Source organism: Leptonychotes weddellii, chromosome 3, assembly GCF_054177405.1.
Source record: "Leptonychotes weddellii isolate Sample4059 chromosome 3, ASM5417740v2, whole genome shotgun sequence".
In the NCBI taxonomy this organism is placed as follows: domain Eukaryota; kingdom Metazoa; phylum Chordata; class Mammalia; order Carnivora; family Phocidae; genus Leptonychotes; species Leptonychotes weddellii.
In genome coordinates, this window is record NC_138371.1 from 101905532 (window position 1) to 101927843 (window position 22312).

Genomic DNA, 22312 nt, shown 5'->3' on the forward strand with positions numbered 1-22312 from the left:
AGAATGGCAAAAATTGACAAGGCAAGAAACAACAAATGTTGGAGAGGTTGTGGAGAAAGGGGAACCCTCTTACACTGTTGGTGGGAATGCAAGTTGGTACAGCCACTTTGGAAAACAGTGTGGAGGTGCCTCAAAAAATTAAAAATAGAGCTACCCTATGACCCAGCAATTGCACTCCTGGGTATTTACCCCAAAGACACAGATGTAGTGAAAAGAAGGACCATATGCACCCCAGTGTTCATAGCAGCAATGTCCGCAATAGCCAAACTATGGAAAGAGCTGAGATGCCCTTCAACAGATGAATGGATAAAGAAGATGTGGTCCATATATACAATGGAATATTAATCAGCCATCAGAAAGGATGAATACCCACCATTTGCATTGACATGGGTGGAACTGGAGGGGATTATGCTAAGTGAAATAAGTCAAGCAGAAAGAGAATTATCATATGGTTTCACTTATTTGTGGAACATAGGAATAGCATGGAGGACATTAGGAGAAGGAAGGGAAAAATGAAGGGAGGGAAATCGGAGGGAGAGATGAACCATGAGTGACTATGGACTCTGAGAAACAAACAGGGTTTTAGAGGGGAGGGGGGTGAGGGGATGTGTTAGCACGGTGATGGGTGTTAAGGAGGGCACATATTGCATGGAGCACAGGGTGTTATACGAAAACAATGGATTGTGGATCACCACATCAAAAACTAATGATGTATTGTATGGTTACTAACATAACATAATAAAATTAAAAAAAAAACAGTAATGTATTGTATGGTGACTAACATAACATAATAAAATTAAAAAAAAACCTAATGATGTAATGTAAAAAAAAAAGAAATTCAAACATGTTAGGGATACATAAAAATGGAATTCTCAAAAATATTCAAGTAACCCACAGGACTGAGGGAAAAAGAACACAGAAACAATAAACAGGAAACAGAAAAAATAAAAATAAAAAGGCAGACTTAAGCCTTAAGAATTACTTTAAATGTAAACAGTCAATAGTATGCGGTTAAAGGACAGATTAAAAACAGAGAAGGACAAAGTGGATTAAAAACACAACCAAGTATATGCTGGCTGTAAGAAATTCATTTCAAATATAATGATGCAGGTAGGTTGAAATAAAAAGGATGGAAATGTGGCTAGTGAGCACATGTAGAAAGCCAGACCAATCTGCATGCAAGGGACAGAACACAAGCTTGAGTTTTAGCACCACCTTTTGGAAAGAAAAAGGGGGACTACAAAGCCTTTTACTTTGCAGGATCAGTAGAAGGCATATAAACTTAAGAAACGTGCCAGAAGAGGGTATAAGAAGCATGGAACAGGTATATTAATAAGACTGAGAAATCCTGAGAATCACTAGCAGAGCTGACAGTGGGTATTTCTATCCTGAAAGCAGTAAGTAAATCCTGGAGGAGGTGACTACAACTTTACATGTGAAGATAGCAATGAAAAACTTCAAGGAACATGAAAAATTAAAGGAAAATAACATTCCCAAGGATCACAGTAATATTCCATAATCTACCCCAAAGTTATGGAAGTCTGTAATTTCCCTTGTAAAGATTTAAAATAACTTTTAAGGAAACTCAGTGAGCTACAAGGAAACACAGAAAGACAATTCAAAGATATCAAGAAAAGAGGGGCGCCTGGTGTCTCAGTCAGTTATGTGTCTGACTCTTGGTTTCAGCTCAGGTCATGACCTCAGGGTCATGATCTGAGGGTCGCGAGATGCAGCCCTGTGTTGGGCTTCATGCTGGAGGGGTGGGAGGATGGGTTAGCACGGTGATGGGTGTTAAGGAGGGCACATATTGCATGGGCATGGAACCTACCTAAGATTCTCTCTCTCCCTTTCCCTCTGTCCCCAGCCCCCCCCAGCTGATGTGCTTGCACTCTTTTTTTTTTTTTAAAGGATATCAAGAAAGCAATATATGAATAAAATGAGACGTTCACAGGGGTAATTTTTTTAAAAAAAGATCAAAATAATTTTTTTTTAAAAAAGATTTTATTTATTTATTTGTCAGAGAAAGCATGAGCAGGGGAAGGGGTAGAGGGAGAAGCAGCCTCCAGGGACTTGATCCTAGGACCCTGGGATCATGACCTGAGCCAAAGGCAGACACTTAACTGACTGAGCTACCGAGGCAACCCAAGAATGAAATAATTCTCAACAAAGTGGGTATAGAGGGAATGTACCTCAACATAATAAAGGCCATCGTATTTAACATCGTATTTAACAGTGAAAAGCTGAAAGCTTTTCCTCTAAGATCAGGAACAAGACAAGGATGTCCACTCTCCCTACTTTTATTCAATATAGTACTGGAAGTCCTAACCAGAGCAATTAGGCAAGAAAAAGAAATGAGGCATCTCAATAGGAAAAGAGGAAGTAAAACCATCAGTATTTGCACGTGACATCTTACATATACAAAACCCCCAAGACTCACCTAAAAAACTATTAGAACTATTCAGAACTTCAATAAAGTTGAAGGATATAAAATCAACACCTAGAAATCAGTTGCAATGAAACATCTGAATAAGAAATAAAACTATCCCGGGGCGCCTGGGTGGCTCAGTCGTTAAGCATCTGCCTTTGGCTCAGGTCATGATCGCAGGGTCCTGGGATCCCGTCCGGCATTAGGCTTCCTGCTCCACGGGAAGCCTGCTTCTCCCTCTCTCACTCTCCCTGCTTGTGTTCCCTCTCTTGCTGTGTCTCTCTCTGTCAAAAAAAAAAAAAAAAAAAACCTTAAAAAAAAAAAAGAAATAAAACTATCCCATTTACAATAGCATCAAGAACAATAAAATACCTAGGAATAAATCTAACCAAGGAAGTGAAATGTCGGCACAATGAAAACTAGAAGACATTGATGAAAGAAATTAAAGGAGACACAAATAAATGGAAAGATAGTTCCTGTTCATGGATCAGAATAGTTGATATTGCTAAAGTGTCCATACTACCTAAAGCCACCTACAGATTCAGTACAATCCCTTTAAAAATTCCAATGGCATTCTTCACAGAAATAGAAAAAACAGTTCTAAAATTTGTATTGAACCACAGAACACCCCAACAGTCTAAACTATCCTGAGAAAGAACAAAGTTGGAGGGATCACACTTCCAATTTCAAATTATACTACAAAGCCATAGTAATAAAAACAGGATGGTACTGGCACAAAAATAGACACACAGACCAATGGAACAGAATAGAGAGCCCAGAAATAGCCCAACTAATATTTGACAAGGCAGCCAAGAACATCCAGTGGGGAAAGGACAGTCTCTTCAATAAGTGGTGTTGGAAAACTGGAGAGCCACATGCAGAAAAATGAAATTGGACCCCATCTTACACCATGCACAAAATTAACTTGAAATGGATTAAACATGTAAACAGAAGGCCTGATCCAGTAAAATTCCTGGAAGAAAACATAAGGAAGAGGCTCCTCGACATTGATCTCAGCAATGATTTTTCGGATATGACACCAAAAGCACAAGCAATAAAAGCAGAAGTCAATAAGTGAGACCATAGCAAACTAAAAAGCCTTTGCAGAGCAAAAGAAACAACTAAATGAGAAGACAACCTACAAAATGGCAGAGAATATTTACAAACCATATATTGGATAAGGGGTTAATATCCAAAATATATAAAGAACTCCTACAATTCCATAAAAAAAGAACCAAACAATCCGATTAAAAAAAATGGGCGGAGGAACTGAAAGAACACATTTTTCAAAGAAGACATACAAGTGGCTAACAAGTAGATGAAATGATGGTCAGGGACATGCAAATCAAAACAATGAGATATCACCTGTTAGAATGGCTATCATCAAGAAGATAAGAGAAACAAGTATTGGTGAGGATGTGGAGAAAAGGGAACACTATGCACTGTTAGTGGGAATGTAAATTTGTGCAGCTAGTATGAAAATAGTATGGAGGTTCCTCAGAAAATTAAAAATAGAACTACCATATTATCTAGCAGTTCCATTTTTGGGTATATATCCAAAGGAAATGGAAATAGGATATTGAAGAGATATTTGCACTACCATGTTTATTATAGCATTATTCATAATAGTCAAGATATGGAAACAACGTAGGTGTCTGTCAGTGGATGAATGGACTAAGAAGATGTGGCATACATATAGACAGTGGAATATTATTCAGCCATGGGAAAGAAGGACATCCTGCCATTTGTGACAACATGGATGGAGCTTGAAGGCATTGTGCTAAGTGGGATAAGTTAAACAGAGAAGGACAAATAATGTATGATATCACTCATATGTGGAATCTAAAAAAGCTGAACTCATGGAGTCAGAGAGTAGAATGGTGGTTACCAGGGGCTGGGGAGTAGAAGAATTGGGTGATGTGGTTAAAGGGTACAAACTTGTACCTGGTAGATGAATAATCCTGGAGATCTAATGCACAGAATAATGATTATAATAATGACAATAAAAATACCATATTATAAACTTCAAAGATGCTAAGAGATGAGATCTTAAATGTTCTCATCACAAAAAAGAAATGAGAATTACGTGACATGACAGAGATGTTAGCTAAAGGAGGTAATCAAATTGCAATATATAATTCCATCAAATCAATACATTATACACCTTAAGCTTATTGGTGTTAAGGCAAGTATTATCTCATTAAAAAAAAAAAGAACTCTCAACACTCCACTGTAAAAAGTAACAACTCAGAGAATGAGGAAGACATAAAGAGATGTTTCACTGAAGAAGATATATATGCATGGCAAATGCTATAGGCTGAATGTCTGCCCTCCTCCATTCATATGTTGAAATCCTAACCCCCAGAGGAGGTGGGGCCTTTGGAGGTGATTAGTCCAGGAGGGCAGATCCCTCCTGAATGGGATTAGTGCCCTGATAAAAGAGGCCCCAGGGAGTTCCCTTGTTCCCTCCCACTTGTGACATTAGCATGAGAAGAGGGCCATCTAGGATGTGGGCTCTTATTAGACTCCAAACCCACCAGCACTTTGATCTTGGATTCCCCAGCCTCCAGAACTGCGAGAAATAACTTTTCTGTTGTTTTTTAAGCTACCCAGTCTGGTATTTTGTTACAGCAGCCTGAGTGGATTAAGACGGCAAATAAGCACATGAAAAATGTTCAACATCACTAGCCCTTAGGGAAATGTAAATCATAATCACAATGAGATACTGCCACATGCTTATTAGTACACGAAAAATGAAAAACATCAAAATTCCAAATGTTGGCAAGGATGCAGAGAACCGGATCTCCCATACATTGATGGTGGAAATGTAAAATGGTATAGCCACTCTGGAAGAATTTGGCACTTTGTTAAAAAACTAAAAATATACTTACCATACAACTTAACAACCACACTAATGGGCATTTCTCCCAGAGGAATGAAAACTGTTATCTACCCAAAAACCTGTTCATGAATGTTTATAGAAGCTTTACTTGCAATAGCCCCAAGCTGGACACAACCCAAATGTCCTTCAATAGGTTAATTGGTTAAGGAGAAAAACAGTAAAGACACACCTGAAATAGTATTCAGCAATAAAAATGAACTATGGATACACACAATAGTTTAATAAAAATCAATGGATTTATACTGAGTGAAAAAAGCCATTCACAAAAAGTAATCTTTTTGAAATGACAAAATCATAAAGATGGAGACAGATTCATGGTTGCAGGTAGTCAGGGAAGGGGGGGAGGGTGTGACTGTAAAGGAGTGTAGCATGAGGGTAATGGAATAGTGCATACCGGGCTAATGGTAGTAGTCATGTAAATCTACATGTGTGATAAAATGACATAGAGTCATACACCCATTCTACCAATGCCAGTTGCTGGCTTTGACATTGTTCTATAGTTACATAAGGTGTTACATTTGGGGGGTGCCCGGGTGGCTGAGTCGGTTAAGCATCTGCTTTTGGCTCAGGTCATGAACCCAGGGTCCTGGAATTGAGTCCAGAATCAGGCTTCCTGCTCATCAGGGAGTCTGCTTCTCTCTCTCCCTCTGCCCCTCCCCCTGACTTGTGCACATGCGTGCGCGCGCTCTCTCTCTCTGTCTCAAATAAATAAATAAAAAATCTTGAAAAAAGAAGATGTTACATTTGGGGAACTGGATGAAGGAAGAGCACACTGGACCTCTCTATATTATTTTTCAACTTTAAAATAAAAAGTTTTAAAAAGAGCAAGAAGGAACAAGAAAAAGCAACTTTAATTAAATAAATATGTGCTAACAAAAATTTAAAAATAAAGTTTTAAAACAATAGCAACAATATCACACCAAAACAAGAATTATAAGCTTATAATGTTCATTACTGATGGAGATATAGAGAAATATAAAATGCTACTGGAAATATAAAATATTTTAAAAATATTTTATTTATTTATTTGACAGAGAGAGAGAGCGAGTACAAGCAGGGAGAGAGGCAGAGGGAAAGGAAAAGCAGGCTCCCTGCTGAGTAGGGAGCCTGATGTGGGGCTCAATCCCAGGACCCTGAGATCATGACCTGAGCCAAAGGCAGATGCTTAACGGACTGAGCCACCCAGGTGCCCCTGGAAATATGAAATATTGTAGCCTTTTTGGAGGAGAATCTGGAATCTATTAAAATATAAAAATGCTTATGATCTTTGGCACTTCCATTCAAGACTCTCTACTAGTCTTCTATAAGGTTATATATAAAATGGTGTTTACTCAAGGAATATTTGCAGCTTCCAGGAACAGGAAAAGTGTGTAGCTATCTACGGGGAAAAAAAAGGAGCAAATTTTGATACCCTCACAGCATGGAATATTATGCAACCATTACTTACAAGTACCTTGGGAATATTTCTATGAATGTTATTAAGGGATAAGTTTAAGATACAGGCAAGTGTGTTTGTGTAGGAGTGTATGCATGTATACATATATGTATTTATGTATGATTATAAGAGTATGGAGAAAATATAGAATGTCATTCACTAGGCTGTAGGTATGGGCTAATTGGGGACCACAATGAAGTGATGCTGAGGTAGGAAGAGGGACAGTGGTAGCATCTATGATTAAAAACAGCAAGAGTGATATTCTGTTTGTATCAAATTATAGATGTGGCTTTGTTTGAGTGTGTTTATATAAAATGAAGAATAAAATAATGGTCACCAAAATATCAGGCTGATTACCATAAAGTGGTAGGATTACAGAGAATTTTTTGTGTTCTCTATATTTTTATGTATTGTTGGAATTCTTTGTAATGAGCATGTATTATTCATATAGCTAGAAGAAAGCCATTTTTATTACAAAATAAAATTAGAGAACATTGAAAATATTCAATAGGAGGGCTGGAAATATATTTGAGAAAATCTCTCCTCCCCCCAAAATAAAATGAAAATATAGAGATGAAACACAGAAATGGTAAGAATATTAAAGCTTTGTCAAGGAGTTACAACCTCTAACAGGAGCTCCAGGGGGAAAAGGAGAGAAGGAAATTATCAAATTAATAATACATAATTTTTTTTCCCGGTACGGAAAGTTAAGAGACTCCAGATTTAAAGGGTACACTGAATGTTTAGCACAATGAATAAAAAGAAACTCACATCCAGAATTTCACTAAGAAATTCCGTAACACCAGGAATAAAAGAGAGAACCCTAAAAGCTTCTAAAGAAAAACCAAACAAAACAAGCCAAGCCACGCAGGACCGCCTGGAACAACGTTATTGCCCTTCTCACCAGCGGCGTTTGATATTAGAACACAGTGTTGTGATGCCTTCACTTTTTAGAAGGGTCATTTTAACCTGGAATTCTATACAAAGCCCAACTATCCATCAAGTATGAAAATTAAAAGGGTATTTTTTTTCTAGACATGCAAAAACTAAAAACAATCCCTCCTACATACCTTTTCTTAGGAAGCTAGTGGGGAATGTTCTTGAACACAATAAAGGAATAAAGGAAGACCCAGGATCCAAGAAACTGGAAACCAGAGAAGAAAGCTATGTAGAATTCCTGGGAACAACTAGTCCAAATTACAGCAGGAGGTCAGAGGGTTCTGGAAGGAAGGTCTCTAGGAGAAAGGAGAGACTTGATAGAATGCTGACATGTTTGAATGTTTGGAAAATAGTTTATAAGTGATCTTATAGTCAGATTTAAGGATAGATTTATAGAAAATCACACATATGAAAAATTCAACAATTATTAACTACAGGAAAAAAAAAAAACCCCAAAAGTGTCATTGTAGTCTATTGCTTGGATTTGCATTCAAGAATATTTTCATATTGGGCGCCTGGGTGGCTCAGTTGGTTAAGCGACTGCCTTCGGCTCAGGTCATGATCCTGCAGTCCCTGGATCGAGTCCCGCATCGGGCTCCCTGCTCAGCAGGGAGCCTGCTTCTCCCTCTGACCCTCCCCCCTCTCATGTGCTCTCTCTCTCTCATTCTCTCTGTCTCAAATAAATAAATAAAATCTTTAAAAAAAAAAAAGAATATTTTCATATCCATAAGGATATAAACACTTGTTACTGACTTAACTCTATACTGGAAAGATGGTATTAGAAGGATGGGAAAGGAGATGGGATGGAAGGCAAGATGCTGAACCTTCATTATTATCAAAAACTGGAAGTTAATACATAATATTTTTAAGTCAAAATAGCAGTTTGAAATTACTATTAAAACCTAACTTGGTTGTCTCTGGGCAGGGGAGGAACGAGCCAGACGGCTGTCATTTCCAAAGGAAGTCTTCTAACCTCTCACTACTGCTCATGAAGGGGAGGACCAGTGGTTACAGCACCTGGACATTTGTCAGAATGCAAACCTCAGGCATCACCCAAACATCTGAATCAGGACCTGCACCTCAACAGAGCCCAGCTCATTTACATGTGCGTTAATGTTTGAAAAGCATTATCTAACTAACATTTGATTTTATAACTATGTGCATGCATAATTTTGATAATTTTAAAAAGTAAAGGGGATAAAAAAGAGGGAGAATAGAACATTTTGAGAAGCTTATCTGCACAGATATTCAATATAGCCTTATTTATGTTAAAAAGTGGCAAACCACCTAATTGTTCAAAACAATAGAGAACTGGTTGAGAATTATGATGCATATATACAGCTGAATACCATGCAGCCATTAAATTAATGACATAAATGTTTTCTTCTAAATAAACTTTGAATTTTGATATAATTGTAGATACACACCCAGGTGTAAGAAATAGTATAGAGAAATCCTGTGTATTTTGTACTCAGATTCTCATAATGGTAACATTTTATAGAATGTTACAATATTACAGCCAGGATATTGATACAACCCACAGATCTTATTCAGATTTCCCTTGCAGTTGTGTGTGTGTGTGTGTGTGTTCATTTAGTTCTGTGCAGTTTTATCACTTACATCACAGAAGGAAAAAGACAAGCCATGGAGTGGGAAATGATATATGTGTGGCACATTTGATCAACAGTGGGTCATATCCAGAATATACACCATCAGCAAGAAAAAGGCAACCTCACAGACAAATGGGCAAGAGATTAGGTCAGACACGTCCCCAAACAGGATATCCAAATTGCCATATAAGCATATAAGCATAGATGCAGACCACAAGGAGACAACCTCTATCCACCTAGTGGAATGGCTAACATTAACAAGACTGACAATACCAAACAAATGTTAATGATAATATGGAGTAAAAGAAATCTCAAGGAAGGAGTGTAAATTGGCACAATCACTTTGGGAAAATGTTTGACAGTATCTAGTAAAGCTGAAGATCTGCGTCCCCCAGTGAGCCAGCCATCTCACTCCTCTGAATGCACTGGGCAGAAATGCATTTGCACGCGCAGTAGGCACCTAGGCACAAACGATCCGAGCAGCCCTGTTCATGAGAGATGCAACCGGAGAAAGCCCCGATGTCTAGCAATAGCTAATAAACACAGTGTGGTATGCTGATTCAAAGTAATTCTATATAACAACGAAAATGAAAGAACGTTAGATACGCACAGTAAGAATGAGTCTTAATAAAATTAGAGCAAAAGAAGGCGGACAATAGAATGGATAGGTTTAAAGGAAATCATAAGGTTTTATTTACATAAAGCTCAAAAACAGGCAAAAATAAACTATGTGGTTTGGTGGTGCAAAGTTAAGTAGTAAAGTTATAATGAAAGGCAAGGAAGTGAATACCATAAAGGTTGCAGTGGTTACTGTCAGAGAGAAGGGAGGGCGCTCTGAGCAGGAAGGGATGGGGCAGGGGGAGTGTGGTGTTTCTTAATGGGTGGAGGTTACTCGGTTTTTGTTTTACAATATATTATCCACCACCATGCTAACCCATCCCCTCTATAACCCTCAGTTTGTTTCTCAGAGTCCATAGTCTCTCATTGTTCATCTCCCCCTCTGATTCCCCCCCTTCAGTTTTCCCTTCCTTCTCTTAATGTCCTCCATTCTATTCCTTATGTTCCACAAATTAGTGAAACCATATGATAATTGACTTTCTCTGCTTGACTTATTTCACTTAGCATAATCTCCTCCAGTCCCATCCATGTTGATGCAAAAGTTGGGTATTCATCCTTTCTGATGGCTGAGTAATATTCCATTGTATATATGAACCACATCTTCTTTACCTATTCATTTGTTGAAGGGCATCTGGGCTCTTTCCACAGTTTGGCTATTGTGGACATTGCTGCTATGAACACTGGGGTGCATGTGGCCCTTCTTTTCACTACATCTGTGTCTTTGGGGTAAATACCCAGGAGTGCAACTGCTGGGTCATAGGGTAGCTCTATTTTTAATTTTTTGAGGCACCTCCACACTGTTTTCCAAAGTGGCTGTGTTATATGCAAACAATGAATCATGGAACAGTACATCAAAAACTAATGATGTACTGTATGGTGACTAACAGAACATAATAAAATTAAAAAAAAAAACTAATGATATACTATATGTTGGCTAATTGAATTTAAATAAAAAAATTTTCTTTCCAAATGATAAGCAAAAAAAAAATGCATAATCTAAAGCTATAATATGTGAAAATTCACTATTACCATTCCAATCATAGTCTATTCTGTTAATCAATTATCTAATATTCAAGATATTTAAAGTGATGCCTTTAGTCCTACACCAAGAATGTTTATACCTAATAAAATCACTTGCATTTAAAAAAATATTATCTATACGTATGTGTATATAGTATGTGCATTATGCTTTTCTGTATGACCTTTGAATTTCTCAACTTAAAAGAGCTGTAAAGAAACAAAGTGCAGGACGCAAAATCATAGAAAATTAAAGCCTCTATAGATGGCATTATCACAAACATGATAAATATATAAAAACTTACTTGCAAAAAAGAAGCTGGAAGAAAATCTAACAAAATATTAAGAATGGTTGTCTTAGGGTATGGAATAAAAGAACCCTTGTTCCTTAAATGCACTGTGGAAGGAATAAATGGGAATGCTGACTGAATTCCTTGCTAATTACTCCTCCAATCACTGCCTGCTCTCCCGGGAGCAGCCACAAGAGGGAGCCTTCGTATCTCCAAGTTGAGTTTCTTGGTCCCTGATTGCTCTGGGCTTCAGCTAGAGAGCAAACTTGAAGGATTTTCTCCCCTTCCCCTTCCTGTGTTCACGCACGTATCTGCTGCTCTCTTGTCTTCCTCCATCTTTTTTTTTTTTTTTTTTTAAGATTTTATTTATTTATTTGAGAGAGAGAGACAGAGAGAGCACAAGCAGGGGGAAGGTCAGAGGGAGAAGCAGACTCTGCGCTGAGCAGGGAGCCTGATGCGGAGCTCGATCCCAGGACTTCTGGGATCGTAACCTGAGCCGAAGCCAGGCACCCCTTCCTACGTGTTCTGATGTGTAGGCACACGAGGCCTTCCCTTTCCTCGGGTAAGATGTGAAAGACAAAGAGGAACAGGAGGTAACATCTATCCAACGCCCACTTAACGCCCAGCCCTTTCCTGGGCACTTTGCAATCACATCACTGCTTGTTGAGACCCACACAGGCAGTCCAGGTGTTGTACAAGAGAAGAAGCAGATGTGGTGGGCCTCAGGCAAATACCTGGAAGGTGCCCAGGAAAGGGCCAGGCATGAAGCGGGTGACCGATGTTAGTTCCTATCTTCCCCACTAGGGAAGGCCTAGTGTGCGGGCACATCAGAACATGTAGGAAGACAAGAGAGCAGCAAATACATGAACACAGGGAAAATGCATGTGTTCGGAGACCGGAGACCCATAGGAGTCCCTGGATGGCTGACAGCGGGAGGAGGGAGAGCACAGACCAGCCCAGCACGACTGGCTCCAAACAGATGGCTCGCTCAGGGGTGGGGCTCCCCAGGAACCAGGGGACAGTGTGCAGCTGGGCCTGCCCTGACCGGCTCTGCCTGGACACTGACGCTGACCTTGAGGTCCTTTCACACCAGCACAGTGCTGGGCCCAGGGGAGACACGATACCATTTGTCTAAAGAAGCGGAGGGGCGGGGGCACGTAGATCCACCCCACCACACAGGGGTGGATAGGGCATAGGGAGGTTTTCTTTCACAGTCCCAAGGGTATTCTTTCTGGAATTTCAAAAAAGCTACCTCCTTCTGAGGGCAGTGACTCATGAGAAAACCCAAGCTTGTAAACCCTTTCTTGTGCCTGACCCAACACCATGTTACCCTGTTCTGGGTCTTGGCTTTGGGGGAGAGACCACTTTTTTTTTTACTAGGAAATTCAGAAGCACCAACAACTATCTCGTTATACTGAAATAAACTCAACGGTATCAGATCTAAAGTAAAAAAAATAAATAAATAAACACATTAAAAATATTAGAAGACAACACGGGGAAATTTCTTTTTTTAAAAAATTTCACAGTGGGGAAGGATGAAGGCTGACAGGAAAAAGCCTGCATCAACCACCTGATAGAAGAATAGGCAATTGATAGAAAAAGGAATTCAAATAGCTAGATTTATACAAGAAAAAAAAAAAGAAACCCAGAAGCACAAAATTATAGTGAAATGCCAATTCCTACTTGTTAGTTTGGCAAATTCCCAGAAGTTGGTCACACACTATGTTGATTAGGGTCGGGGCACTCCAGTAGTGTTAAATGGTACAGTCTCCATGGAAGGCAAATTGGCCTTCCTGCTTCACCTCTCTCCTCACTTGGGAAAATTTCCCATCTGGTTCCCTCCTCCTGCATTTAGAAGTAAATAAACAGGTTGGTGGGAGTCACAGGTAACTCACCTCACTCCCAGGAAGGTCCCTGAGCGAGGGTGTTATGCTCAGGCCATGGTGATGCCAGCCTCTTTTCCCACTCTCTTCCTTCTGGTCATCCTGGTCTAGTGTCTGCAGAGAAAGCAGGAGGCTTGCCCGGGCCTTGGGGGTCTTGGGCCTTTCAGAAGCCTCTGAGCTGTTATCCACATCAATGTAGCTTCCAAGAGAAACCATGGAGATGGCACTGCTCCTGCCAGGGTAGTGGAAATCTGCCCGATGAACACCAGGCCTGGGGCTCTGGGGCTTGGGACTCATGGGTTTGCAGGGCATACCTTGGCTTCCATATGCCAAGCAACAGGCAGAGCTGGAGGGAAGGGTGCAGCTGATCCCAGCCTGCTGGGCACGAGGGCTGGTGGGTGACATCAGCCAGGACTTTTCAGGAAAGATACCTGAAGTTAGGTACCTACCACTTTCCTGGGGGCTTGTGCATTTGATGGTTGGCTCACTTTTTCTCCTGTTATCTGGAGAGACCAAATTGCTGGGTGACAAAGGTGTGGGGGAATGTGGAGGTGACCAATGATCTCCAAAAACACAGCTTTCCTTGTCTTCTACTTGCTCCTCACAGTGACTGTTGGTCCTTGGTGGAGAAGGTCTGAGGGGATTCAAGGTTTCCTGTCCTGGAACCAGACTTACTAAGGTGGGCCTTTTGGGGCCTTCGGCATCTTTGCTTTTCAGAAATGCACGCCAGGAACTCTGCCGCGGCCTGCTCTTCTCCTTCCGGCCCTTGAGAGAACCTGGAGAACATTCCTCAGTGTTCTCTTTTTCTAAAACTTTTGACTCAAAAAAATTTGCAAAGGTCTTTTGAGCTAAGGCCAACCTTGCCCTGAGCCTTTTCTCTGGAGTTTTTAGGCTCTTGGCATCACAGCACTCTGAGGACAGTGTTCTGCCACCCAGGTCCCCTGGTGTCTCCACAGCGTCCCCTTCTCTCAGCCCTGCAGCTCCGCCCCCTGCGCCCTGGGGGATGGCCTTCCGAGAGGCGCCTGTGCCCACTGGGTGTGTAGGAGGCGCGTCCCCGCCGACCACGTTCTGCCAGCAGGCCGCGGGACCCCCACTGGCCGCACGCAGCTCCTCGAGGCCCGAAGAACCCGCCGTCCCGGCAGGGGCGCTGGCTGCCGCGGGGCCGGCGGGCTGCAGATGCCCGGGGCCCTGCGCACCGGCGTCCGCTCCTGGGGTCTCGGCAACCGAGGGCCTGCTTTTCCTGAGCGAGGTCACCTTGGGAAACGTGAGGCGCTTCCCAGGTTCCCGTGCAGCCTTGCAGGGGGGGCGGGGCGGGCCGGGCGGTGGGAGAGCTTGGACGCTGGCAGAGGCCGGGGTGCCAGAGCCCTTCGCCACCGCCTCCGCTTCCCCTGCTCCTCGGCTCCCCGCGGGGCGAAGGCCATGGGCCTTGCGTGTGTCTTCAGGGCCAGGGCCGGGCTCCCTAGCAGCGTGCTCCGCCGTGTCGGCCCCAGGCGGGTTTGTTTCTGCAGCATCGCCTGTGCTCAGCCTGCCCAGGGCGGGCTCCTGGGAACAAGTGTCTTTGCCCAGGGGCCTCTCTTGGGAGGCAGCTTGGGGAAGCAGAACTACCGCAAGTTCTGTGGCTTGGGCACCCTGCCGAGGAGTCCCATCATCACCTCCCAGTCCGCTGGCTGCGGGCAGCTCACACTCAATGCCACAAGTTTGTGGTTTCCCAGCCGTGGGAGAGTCACAGGGGGTCGCTCCAGCACCGCAGGGAGATGGTGGTCTTTTGTCCAGAAATTCGGACTGTGTTTCTGGAAGGGCACCTGCTTTCCTCCTGGTGGCCTGAAGACCTTTCTGCTCAACAGCTATAATGATGAGTGTACACCTGCCCCTAGAGGTGTCTACTTTGGGCTCTAGCTTCAGGCCCTCAGGAGAGGGCTGCGCAGCACCCTCCAGCCCCTGGTCACACTCACCCCCACCGCTGCAATGAGACACGGCGGCTGCTGTGGTTTCCGAAAATTCCTGCAAGGCACTTTTGGTGCAGTTGGGGTCTAGAACCATCACGTCTTCCACTTCCTTTGCACTTGCTTTCAGGGTGGTCTCTGGCGTGACTGAACAATCACTCACTTCGCAGCAACCCATCCAGTCTCTGTTCCTCACCTGTGACCCGCTATTGCTGGAATGATGTGGGAACTTGGCCCTAGCAGGTGGCTTTCTTTTCTCACTGAGAATGTACTTTGATCTGTAATTACTGGTTTGGTTTCCTGCCTCAACAGAAATGTCCTGAAGGTGCTTTTGTCTGTCACTCACATCAGCATCGTTTGGTGCAGGGCCAGTGCCTTGGGGTTCCTCTCGCAGGCTTTCTGGGCTGTGTTCCGACCTGCACTCTGTGAGCACTGGCACTTCCTCTGTGTCAAGGCTCACAGACTTTGCAGTAAGGCATGAAGAGACTGGGCAGGATCTAGAATCCTGTCCCAGCCAGAGATATTCACAGGGTGTGTCCTGAAAGGCCCTCTTCCAGCTAGGAGCCCTGGGTTTATACTGGTCCTGCAAGTAAGGGGCCCTCCTTTGGGAAGCAGAAGGCAAAGGAGACAATTGGGTGGGAACAGAGCAAAGAGAATTTTGTGTTCTTGGATCTTGTTCTGTTTCGGTCCCTTTCCTCAAATGAGTCCCAAATTTCACAAAGTTCTGTCCTGGAGGATTCTTAGGGAACCTTAAGGGAAACACGGCTATGGAATGGGCCCTAGTCAGTGTCCTCAGGTGCTGAGAGCAGTGCTCTGGGGATGTCCTGTCCTTGTCATTAATATTTTCTGGGGCACTATGGTGAAGCTTGGCATATGCAAGGCGGCATGTTCCCAAAGGAAGCTGGCAAGGGGCATCAGGGCAGGGCTGGGCACAGAGCAAGTCTGTGTTCTCTTCGGGGCCTAGAGTACTTCCCTTCTTTGTCCTGGCTCCCAGAGGGGCTGTGTTGTGCAGTGGACCTCTGTAAGGCAGCCCTGGGCCCCTGGCCCTATTGTGGATATGTGGCCAGCTCTGGCCCAGTTCACAGCACCAGAGAAGAAAGGGCCAGACCACTGGAATGCCCAGACAACTCTCAGACCTGGATTTCTGAAGAGAAAAAATAGACAATCCCCTGAGGTCTTGTGCAGTTACCACCTTTGCTGGCTGGAGACTGTAGCTGCCTGTGGTAACCTGTGAGCAGCCCTCTGTGTGGTGAGGAGACCCTGCCAGCAAAGACTCTAGCTCTAGGCTGGCCACGCCATTGTCCTGGAGGTGTGCTGTCTTCTCTTCTTCAGCAACTGCAGCAAAGGCTTGAAACCCACTTTTGTAAGACTCTTCCCTGAGGTCAAAGGACAAATCTAGGTCCTCCTTTGGGTCAAGCCCAGGGACACCAGTTGAAAGCTGCTTGCGAGGAGGTCTGGTTGCTGGGATGTCAGGGCATCCCCAGTGTCCTTCCCTGTCCACAGAGGTACCACTTAGAGGAAGGCAGATCCCCCCCGTGAGGTCACCAGGCAGAGACTCTGTGTCGGAAGCACTTTCGAAGGGGTCGGTTTTTGTGTCTGAATGACTTTCGCTCTGGTGGGACAGTGTCTCAAAATCATTGTGGTCTGTTTCCTGGCTCCATCCCTGTTCCTCTGGCTCTGCAGGAAAAGTGGGGAGCTGCTTATCTTCAACCTTGTCCTCACCTGGCAGGTCTGCACCTGGCTCCGGAGTCTGGAAAGGCAAGAAGACAGGAGTCAGAGACAAGGCCTCAGGATATTTGCACACAAGTTTACACTGCACCAGCCTTTGTCAGAAGGAGGAAGGTTCAGAAACATCTCATTAGTTCCCCTTGTGCACCTAGGAAAAAAGAGGTAAATATGAAGAGCTACCTTTTATTAACACAGGAAACAAGCAATGAAGCCAAACTCAAACAGTAGGGAGAAAATGTAGCACATAGTTAAAAGCAACCCTATTAAAAAATCAGAATAGGACAAATGAGCATGTGCAGTTGAAATAAGTATAAGTATGTTGTGTGAGTCACGGCGAAAAGCTTATCTCTGCCTAATGTTTTCAGCAGGAAAGACAAATTAATATATGTTTGCTGTGTGTTGTTTGTTCTTATGTAACTAACTGGATTAAAGTCAACAATCTTATACTTCGAAGTGTTTTCTGAGTTAAGTTTGCTGGAGTAAAAAAAAAAAAAAAAAACAAGAGTTACTGGATTTCAAACACATTTTGCAATATTATAAATGCCCAAGACAGTTTTGAGAATAGGAAGAAAAATACAGAACTGTGCAAGTATTTGCAAATTTCCCTTTTGTCATTACACATTTCTTTTTTTTTTAAAGATTTTATTTATTTATTTGACATAGAGAGACACAGCGAGAGAGGGAACACAAGCAGGGGGAGTGGGAGAGGGAGAAGCAGGCTTTCTGCTGAGCAGGGAGCCCGATGTGGGGCTCGATCCCAGGACCCCGGGACCATGACCTGAGCCGAAGGCAGATGCTTAACGACTGAGCCACCCAGGCGCCCCTGTCATTACGCATTTCTTTTTTTTAAATTATTTATTTGAGAGAGAGAGAGAACGGGGGGAGGGGCAGAGGGAAAGGGGGAGTCCTAGCAGACTCCCCACTGAGCACAGAGCCCAATTTGGGGCTCAATCCCACAACCCTGAGACCATGACCTGAGCTGAAATCAACAGCCAGATGCTCAACTGAATGAGCCACCAGGCACCTTGTTGAGATACAAATTTATATGCATCTGTTTTAAAGTGGATGATCTATGCATTTTGACAAATGTGGACACCCATGTAAAAATAAATTAAAAAAATAAAAATCTAGAGTATTTCTATTTCTCAAAAAAAAGCCCCTGCTCCTTCCCAGTCATTCTCCACCTCTCTCCTTCCCCTTACTCCCCAATGACCTGGTTTCTGACACACAGTCTAGATCTGCCTTTTCTGGAATTTCAAATGACCAGAATATGCAGTATGTACTCTTCAGGGTCTGACTTCTTTCTTTCAGCATAATATTTTAGAGTTTCATCCATGTATCATGGTTGTAGCATGTATTAGACAATGCCTTGAACATGGTGATAACACTGCACCCAACTTTCTTTTTTTTTTTTAAAAGATTTTATTTATTTATTTGAGAGAGAAAGAGCAAGCACAAGCAGAGGGAGAGGGAGAAGCAGACTCCCCGCTGAGCAGGAAGCCCGACACAAGGCTCGATCCCAGGACCCTGGGATCATGACCTGAGCTGAAGGCAGACGCTTAACGACTGAGCCACCCAGGCGCCCCTGCACCCAGCTTTCAATCACAAACTCCCCAGAGACTCCTTAGATCAGGAGTGGAGCGAGCACTTGGCTCCACTTGTAGCTAAGGCTCCTCCACACAAGTTTTGTACAGAAGCCATTTATTCATCCAGCCCTTCCTAAGCATGGCTTCTCAGGACTTGTTGTAAGAGATTTCCCAAAGTAAATGCTTTTAATTACTCCTTAACTGAGAGGAGAAAAACAAACACCAAAGCATGCACTGTGAAGCTTTTAAGGCACAAGGTAGATTCAGAACATCAGGAATAATGATACTATAGTTTCAAATTGGTTACAAAGCAGGAAGGAGTAGGGAATAGGAAAGGAAACATTAAAAATAAAACCATTTGGAAAGGAGGGCTGTGTGCTTGCCGTGGGGTATCCCGCAGAGATATCCAATTAGGAAGTCAGGGTTTCCCAGGGTCCCCAACAGGAACACAGGGGTGCAGTCACCCAACTCCCAGGTGCCGGGCACCGCCCACAGCCCTGCCAGGATGAGCAAGATGTGGATGTGAACATGCCTTGGCAAGCACAGAAGCCTGCTGACAGGCCTGCAGCATGCTCCTGCTCAGTGAGTGCTCCTTTGGAGCACCTCCATTCCCTCAGCTCAACAACTGTGTTATTAAATCAGGAACTGACTTCCTGACGATAGAGCATGTGAGCGGTCCTTTCAGCTCTGTCATAGCTCGACATCACTTTACAGACTCAGAATGGCATCCATACTCACAAGCTTCAGGCCCAGAGAATCCCAAAGTCCCAAGTTCCAAATGACCAATGATCTGGACAAGGACTATCCCCAAATGCCAGAGGTCTCATTCCTGCCCCTACCCCTGCTCAGCATCACCTCCCAGAACACCGCAGATTCACTTCCTAATGACACTTTAAACAGATGCCAGTAAGGGGATGGGCTGCCGCCAAGAAACTGGACTCCCTGGCTGGGTCTTGCTGACGGTCACGACTTTCTTTGAGTTCCAGGTTATTTTGGCAAGAGGTCTCACTCTGTCTTAATGAAAATAAAAGACTTTGGGGGGAAAAAAATAAAATAACTTTTCTAGATTACAAAATTGGTGTAGTCTCTGCACTGGAATAGCAGGTTTAAAATTCCTTAAAGTGTACAAATGCTAAAATATGAAGAGCAGATGTCTTTCTAAAAAAGCATTTGATTTGGTTGAACATTAGGTTCTAAATCTTATGAAGAAAGAATATTTTCGGGGCACCTGGGTGGCTCAGTCAGTTAAGTGTCTGCCTTTGGCTTGGGTCATGATGCTTGGGTCCTGGGATTGAGCCCCGCATCGGGCTCCCTGCTCAGTGTGGAGCCTGCTTCTCCCTCTCCCTCTGCTGCTCCCCCTGCTTGTGCTCTCTCTCTCTCTGTGTCAAATAAATAAATACATAAATCTTTAAAAAAAATGTTTTTCTTCCTGACTTGACTCAGGAGTAATCCTTGAATAATTTCTCAGCATGATTCCATATAATTCCAGGGTTACCCTGAAGGGATGGCCTAGGGGTTAAATCTAGAAGCAAAAGTATTCTTTTTGTTGAAGTTTTTTTGTGGGAGTGAGCAGTAGGTCAAATTTGAATGTTTTTAAGCAAAAAAGCTCTCTTTATTTTGTCACAGTCCTGGCACTTCCTAATTGTCTTGTTTCTGTAACTATATGAAGCTTCAAACACTAGGGCAAGGTGTTTGGACTTTCTCCTGTATTTTTTTTTAATTGCCATTATGATTTGTTCTTTGACCCATGATTTATTTAAATGTATGTTTTAGTTATCTTTTTGTTTCTAATTTCTATTTAATTATAGTCAGAGAATGTGGTCTATATGATATTGATTCTTTGAAATTAGTTGAAACTGGCTTTATGGCATAATACATGTTTTATTTCATAAATGTTCCCTTGGTGTTTGAAAAGAATGTGTATTCTCTAATAAGTTCATGCAGGGTTTAATAAGTGCTCATTAGCTCAAGCTTGTTAACTGCTAAATCCCCATTAATACTATTAATCCTCAGTAATTTGACTAGTTTTTCTTTTTTTTTTTTAAAGATTTTATTTATTTATTTATTTGAGAGAGAGAGAGAGAGCGCAAGAGGGGGTAGGGTTAGAGGGAGAAGCAGACTCCCCGCCGAGCAGGGAGCCCGATGTGGGACTTGATCCCGGGACTCCGGGATCATGACCTGAGCCGAAAGCAGTCGCTTAACCAACTGAGCCACCCAGGCGCCCTTGACTAGTTTTTCATCTGCTATTAAGAGAAGGGTGATTTTAACATTTAACATAACCACAAAGGTGGTACGTTTGTCAATTTACTCTTAACTCTGTCATCTTTTGATTTACATATTTCAGCATTATGCTAGTAGGTGCATAAACAAGTTTATGATGGTACATCTTCCTGGTGAGTGGCTCTTTATATTATTACATAGTAACCTTCTTTATCCCTAATGAAGGTTTTTGCTTTCCAGGCTATCTTCTCTAATATTAATAGACCTATACCAGCTTTCTTTGGGTTTTTCCATTCCTTTATTTTCAGTCTATGTCCGTTAGGTGTATTTTTCATAAACAACATATAGCTGGGCTTTCAAAATCCAATATTTCAGTCACTTTTATTTATTTTTTATTATTTTTAAAGATTCTATTTATTTATTTGAGAGAGAGAGAGAAAAAGAGAGTGAGAGAGAGAGAGCATGAGCAGAGGGAGGGGCAGAAGGAAGAAGCAGAATCCTGACTGATCAGGGACCCCAGGACCCCAGGATCATGACCTGAGCCTAAGGCAGATGCTTAACTAAAACCCAGGCACCCCTTTCAGTCACTTTTAACTAGAGAGTTTAACCAGTGGGCATTTACTGTCATCACTGGTATATTTGGGCTTCTATCTACTACCATAATTCATTCTTTTTGAGCTTCCCCTTTTTTTCCTGGGAATTTCTCTTTTTTGTGTGTGGATTCAGCAATCATTTGCTTAAGAGCATATATTTAAAGGAATGTTATGCTTTGTTTCTGTGTACTTTTGTTGCAGTGAGCATTTTGGGCAAGACATAATCTGCAGTAATTCTAAAATCAGAAGTTCCTGTCACTCTGCTCACTGTAGGTCTGGCTGGCTGTCTGCTTGCTCACCTAAATCACTCTGGTAGAAGCCTCTAGTGACTTCTGTGTTGCCAAACCCAAGGCTCTGGTTTTCTGTCTTGCTCATTTTTTTTTTTGACTATTTAATTCATTTTTTTTTTTACTATTTGTTTTAAACTTTATTGAGGTATAATTGACATAAAATAAAACATACATACTGGAAGTGTACCATTAAAGTTTTTATAAACATTTGGGAAGCCATGAGCACAGTCAAGATAATGAACACTTCTCTTGCTCCCAAAAGTTACCTCATGCTTTTTTTGCTCCCTCTCATTCCCCTCTCACCTCTCCCTGGCCACCCTCCTCCATCCCCAGGTGATCTTTATCTGCTTTGTGCTACTACAGATTAATTTGCATTTTCTAGAATTCCATAAAGTGGAATCATACTGTATGTATTTCTTGTTTGGCTTTTTTCATTCAGCACAATTATTCTGAGAGTCATCTATGTTGCACGTGTCAACAATTTGCTTTATTGCTGAGTAGTGTTCCATTGTAGAGAGAGAGCACAACTTGTTTATCCATTCATCTGCTAATGGACATTGAGTTGCCCCAGTTTTTGGCTTTTCAAATAAAGCTGCAATGAACATTTGTGTACAAGTCTTTGTATGGACGTGTGCTTTCATTTTTCATAAGTAAATACTGAGAAATGGAATGACTGGATCATATGGAAGGGCTATATGTTTAATTTCTTAAGAAATGGCAAACGGTTTTCCCTTCCATTCCCTTTTACACTCCCCTACTAATACATGACAGTGAGCTGCTCCACACCCCCACCCACTTCTGGTACAGTAGGCTTTGTTCATTTCAGCCATCCT

At 42.5% G+C, this 22312-nt stretch overlaps 1 protein-coding gene across 4 annotated transcripts in view; it reads right to left on the minus strand.

The window, feature by feature from the left end:
* Window positions 1-22312, minus strand: part of ARHGEF4 (Rho guanine nucleotide exchange factor 4) — a 230301-nt gene that overhangs the window by 122931 nt on the left and 85058 nt on the right. For all 4 annotated transcript variants that reach the window (XM_081814675.1, XM_081814676.1, XM_081814674.1 and 1 more), the window contains exon 2: window positions 13132-16812. In XM_081814675.1, coding sequence (XP_081670801.1) covers window positions 13132-16812 — 3681 coding nt within the window. The remainder of the gene's footprint in view (window positions 1-13131; window positions 16813-22312) is intronic.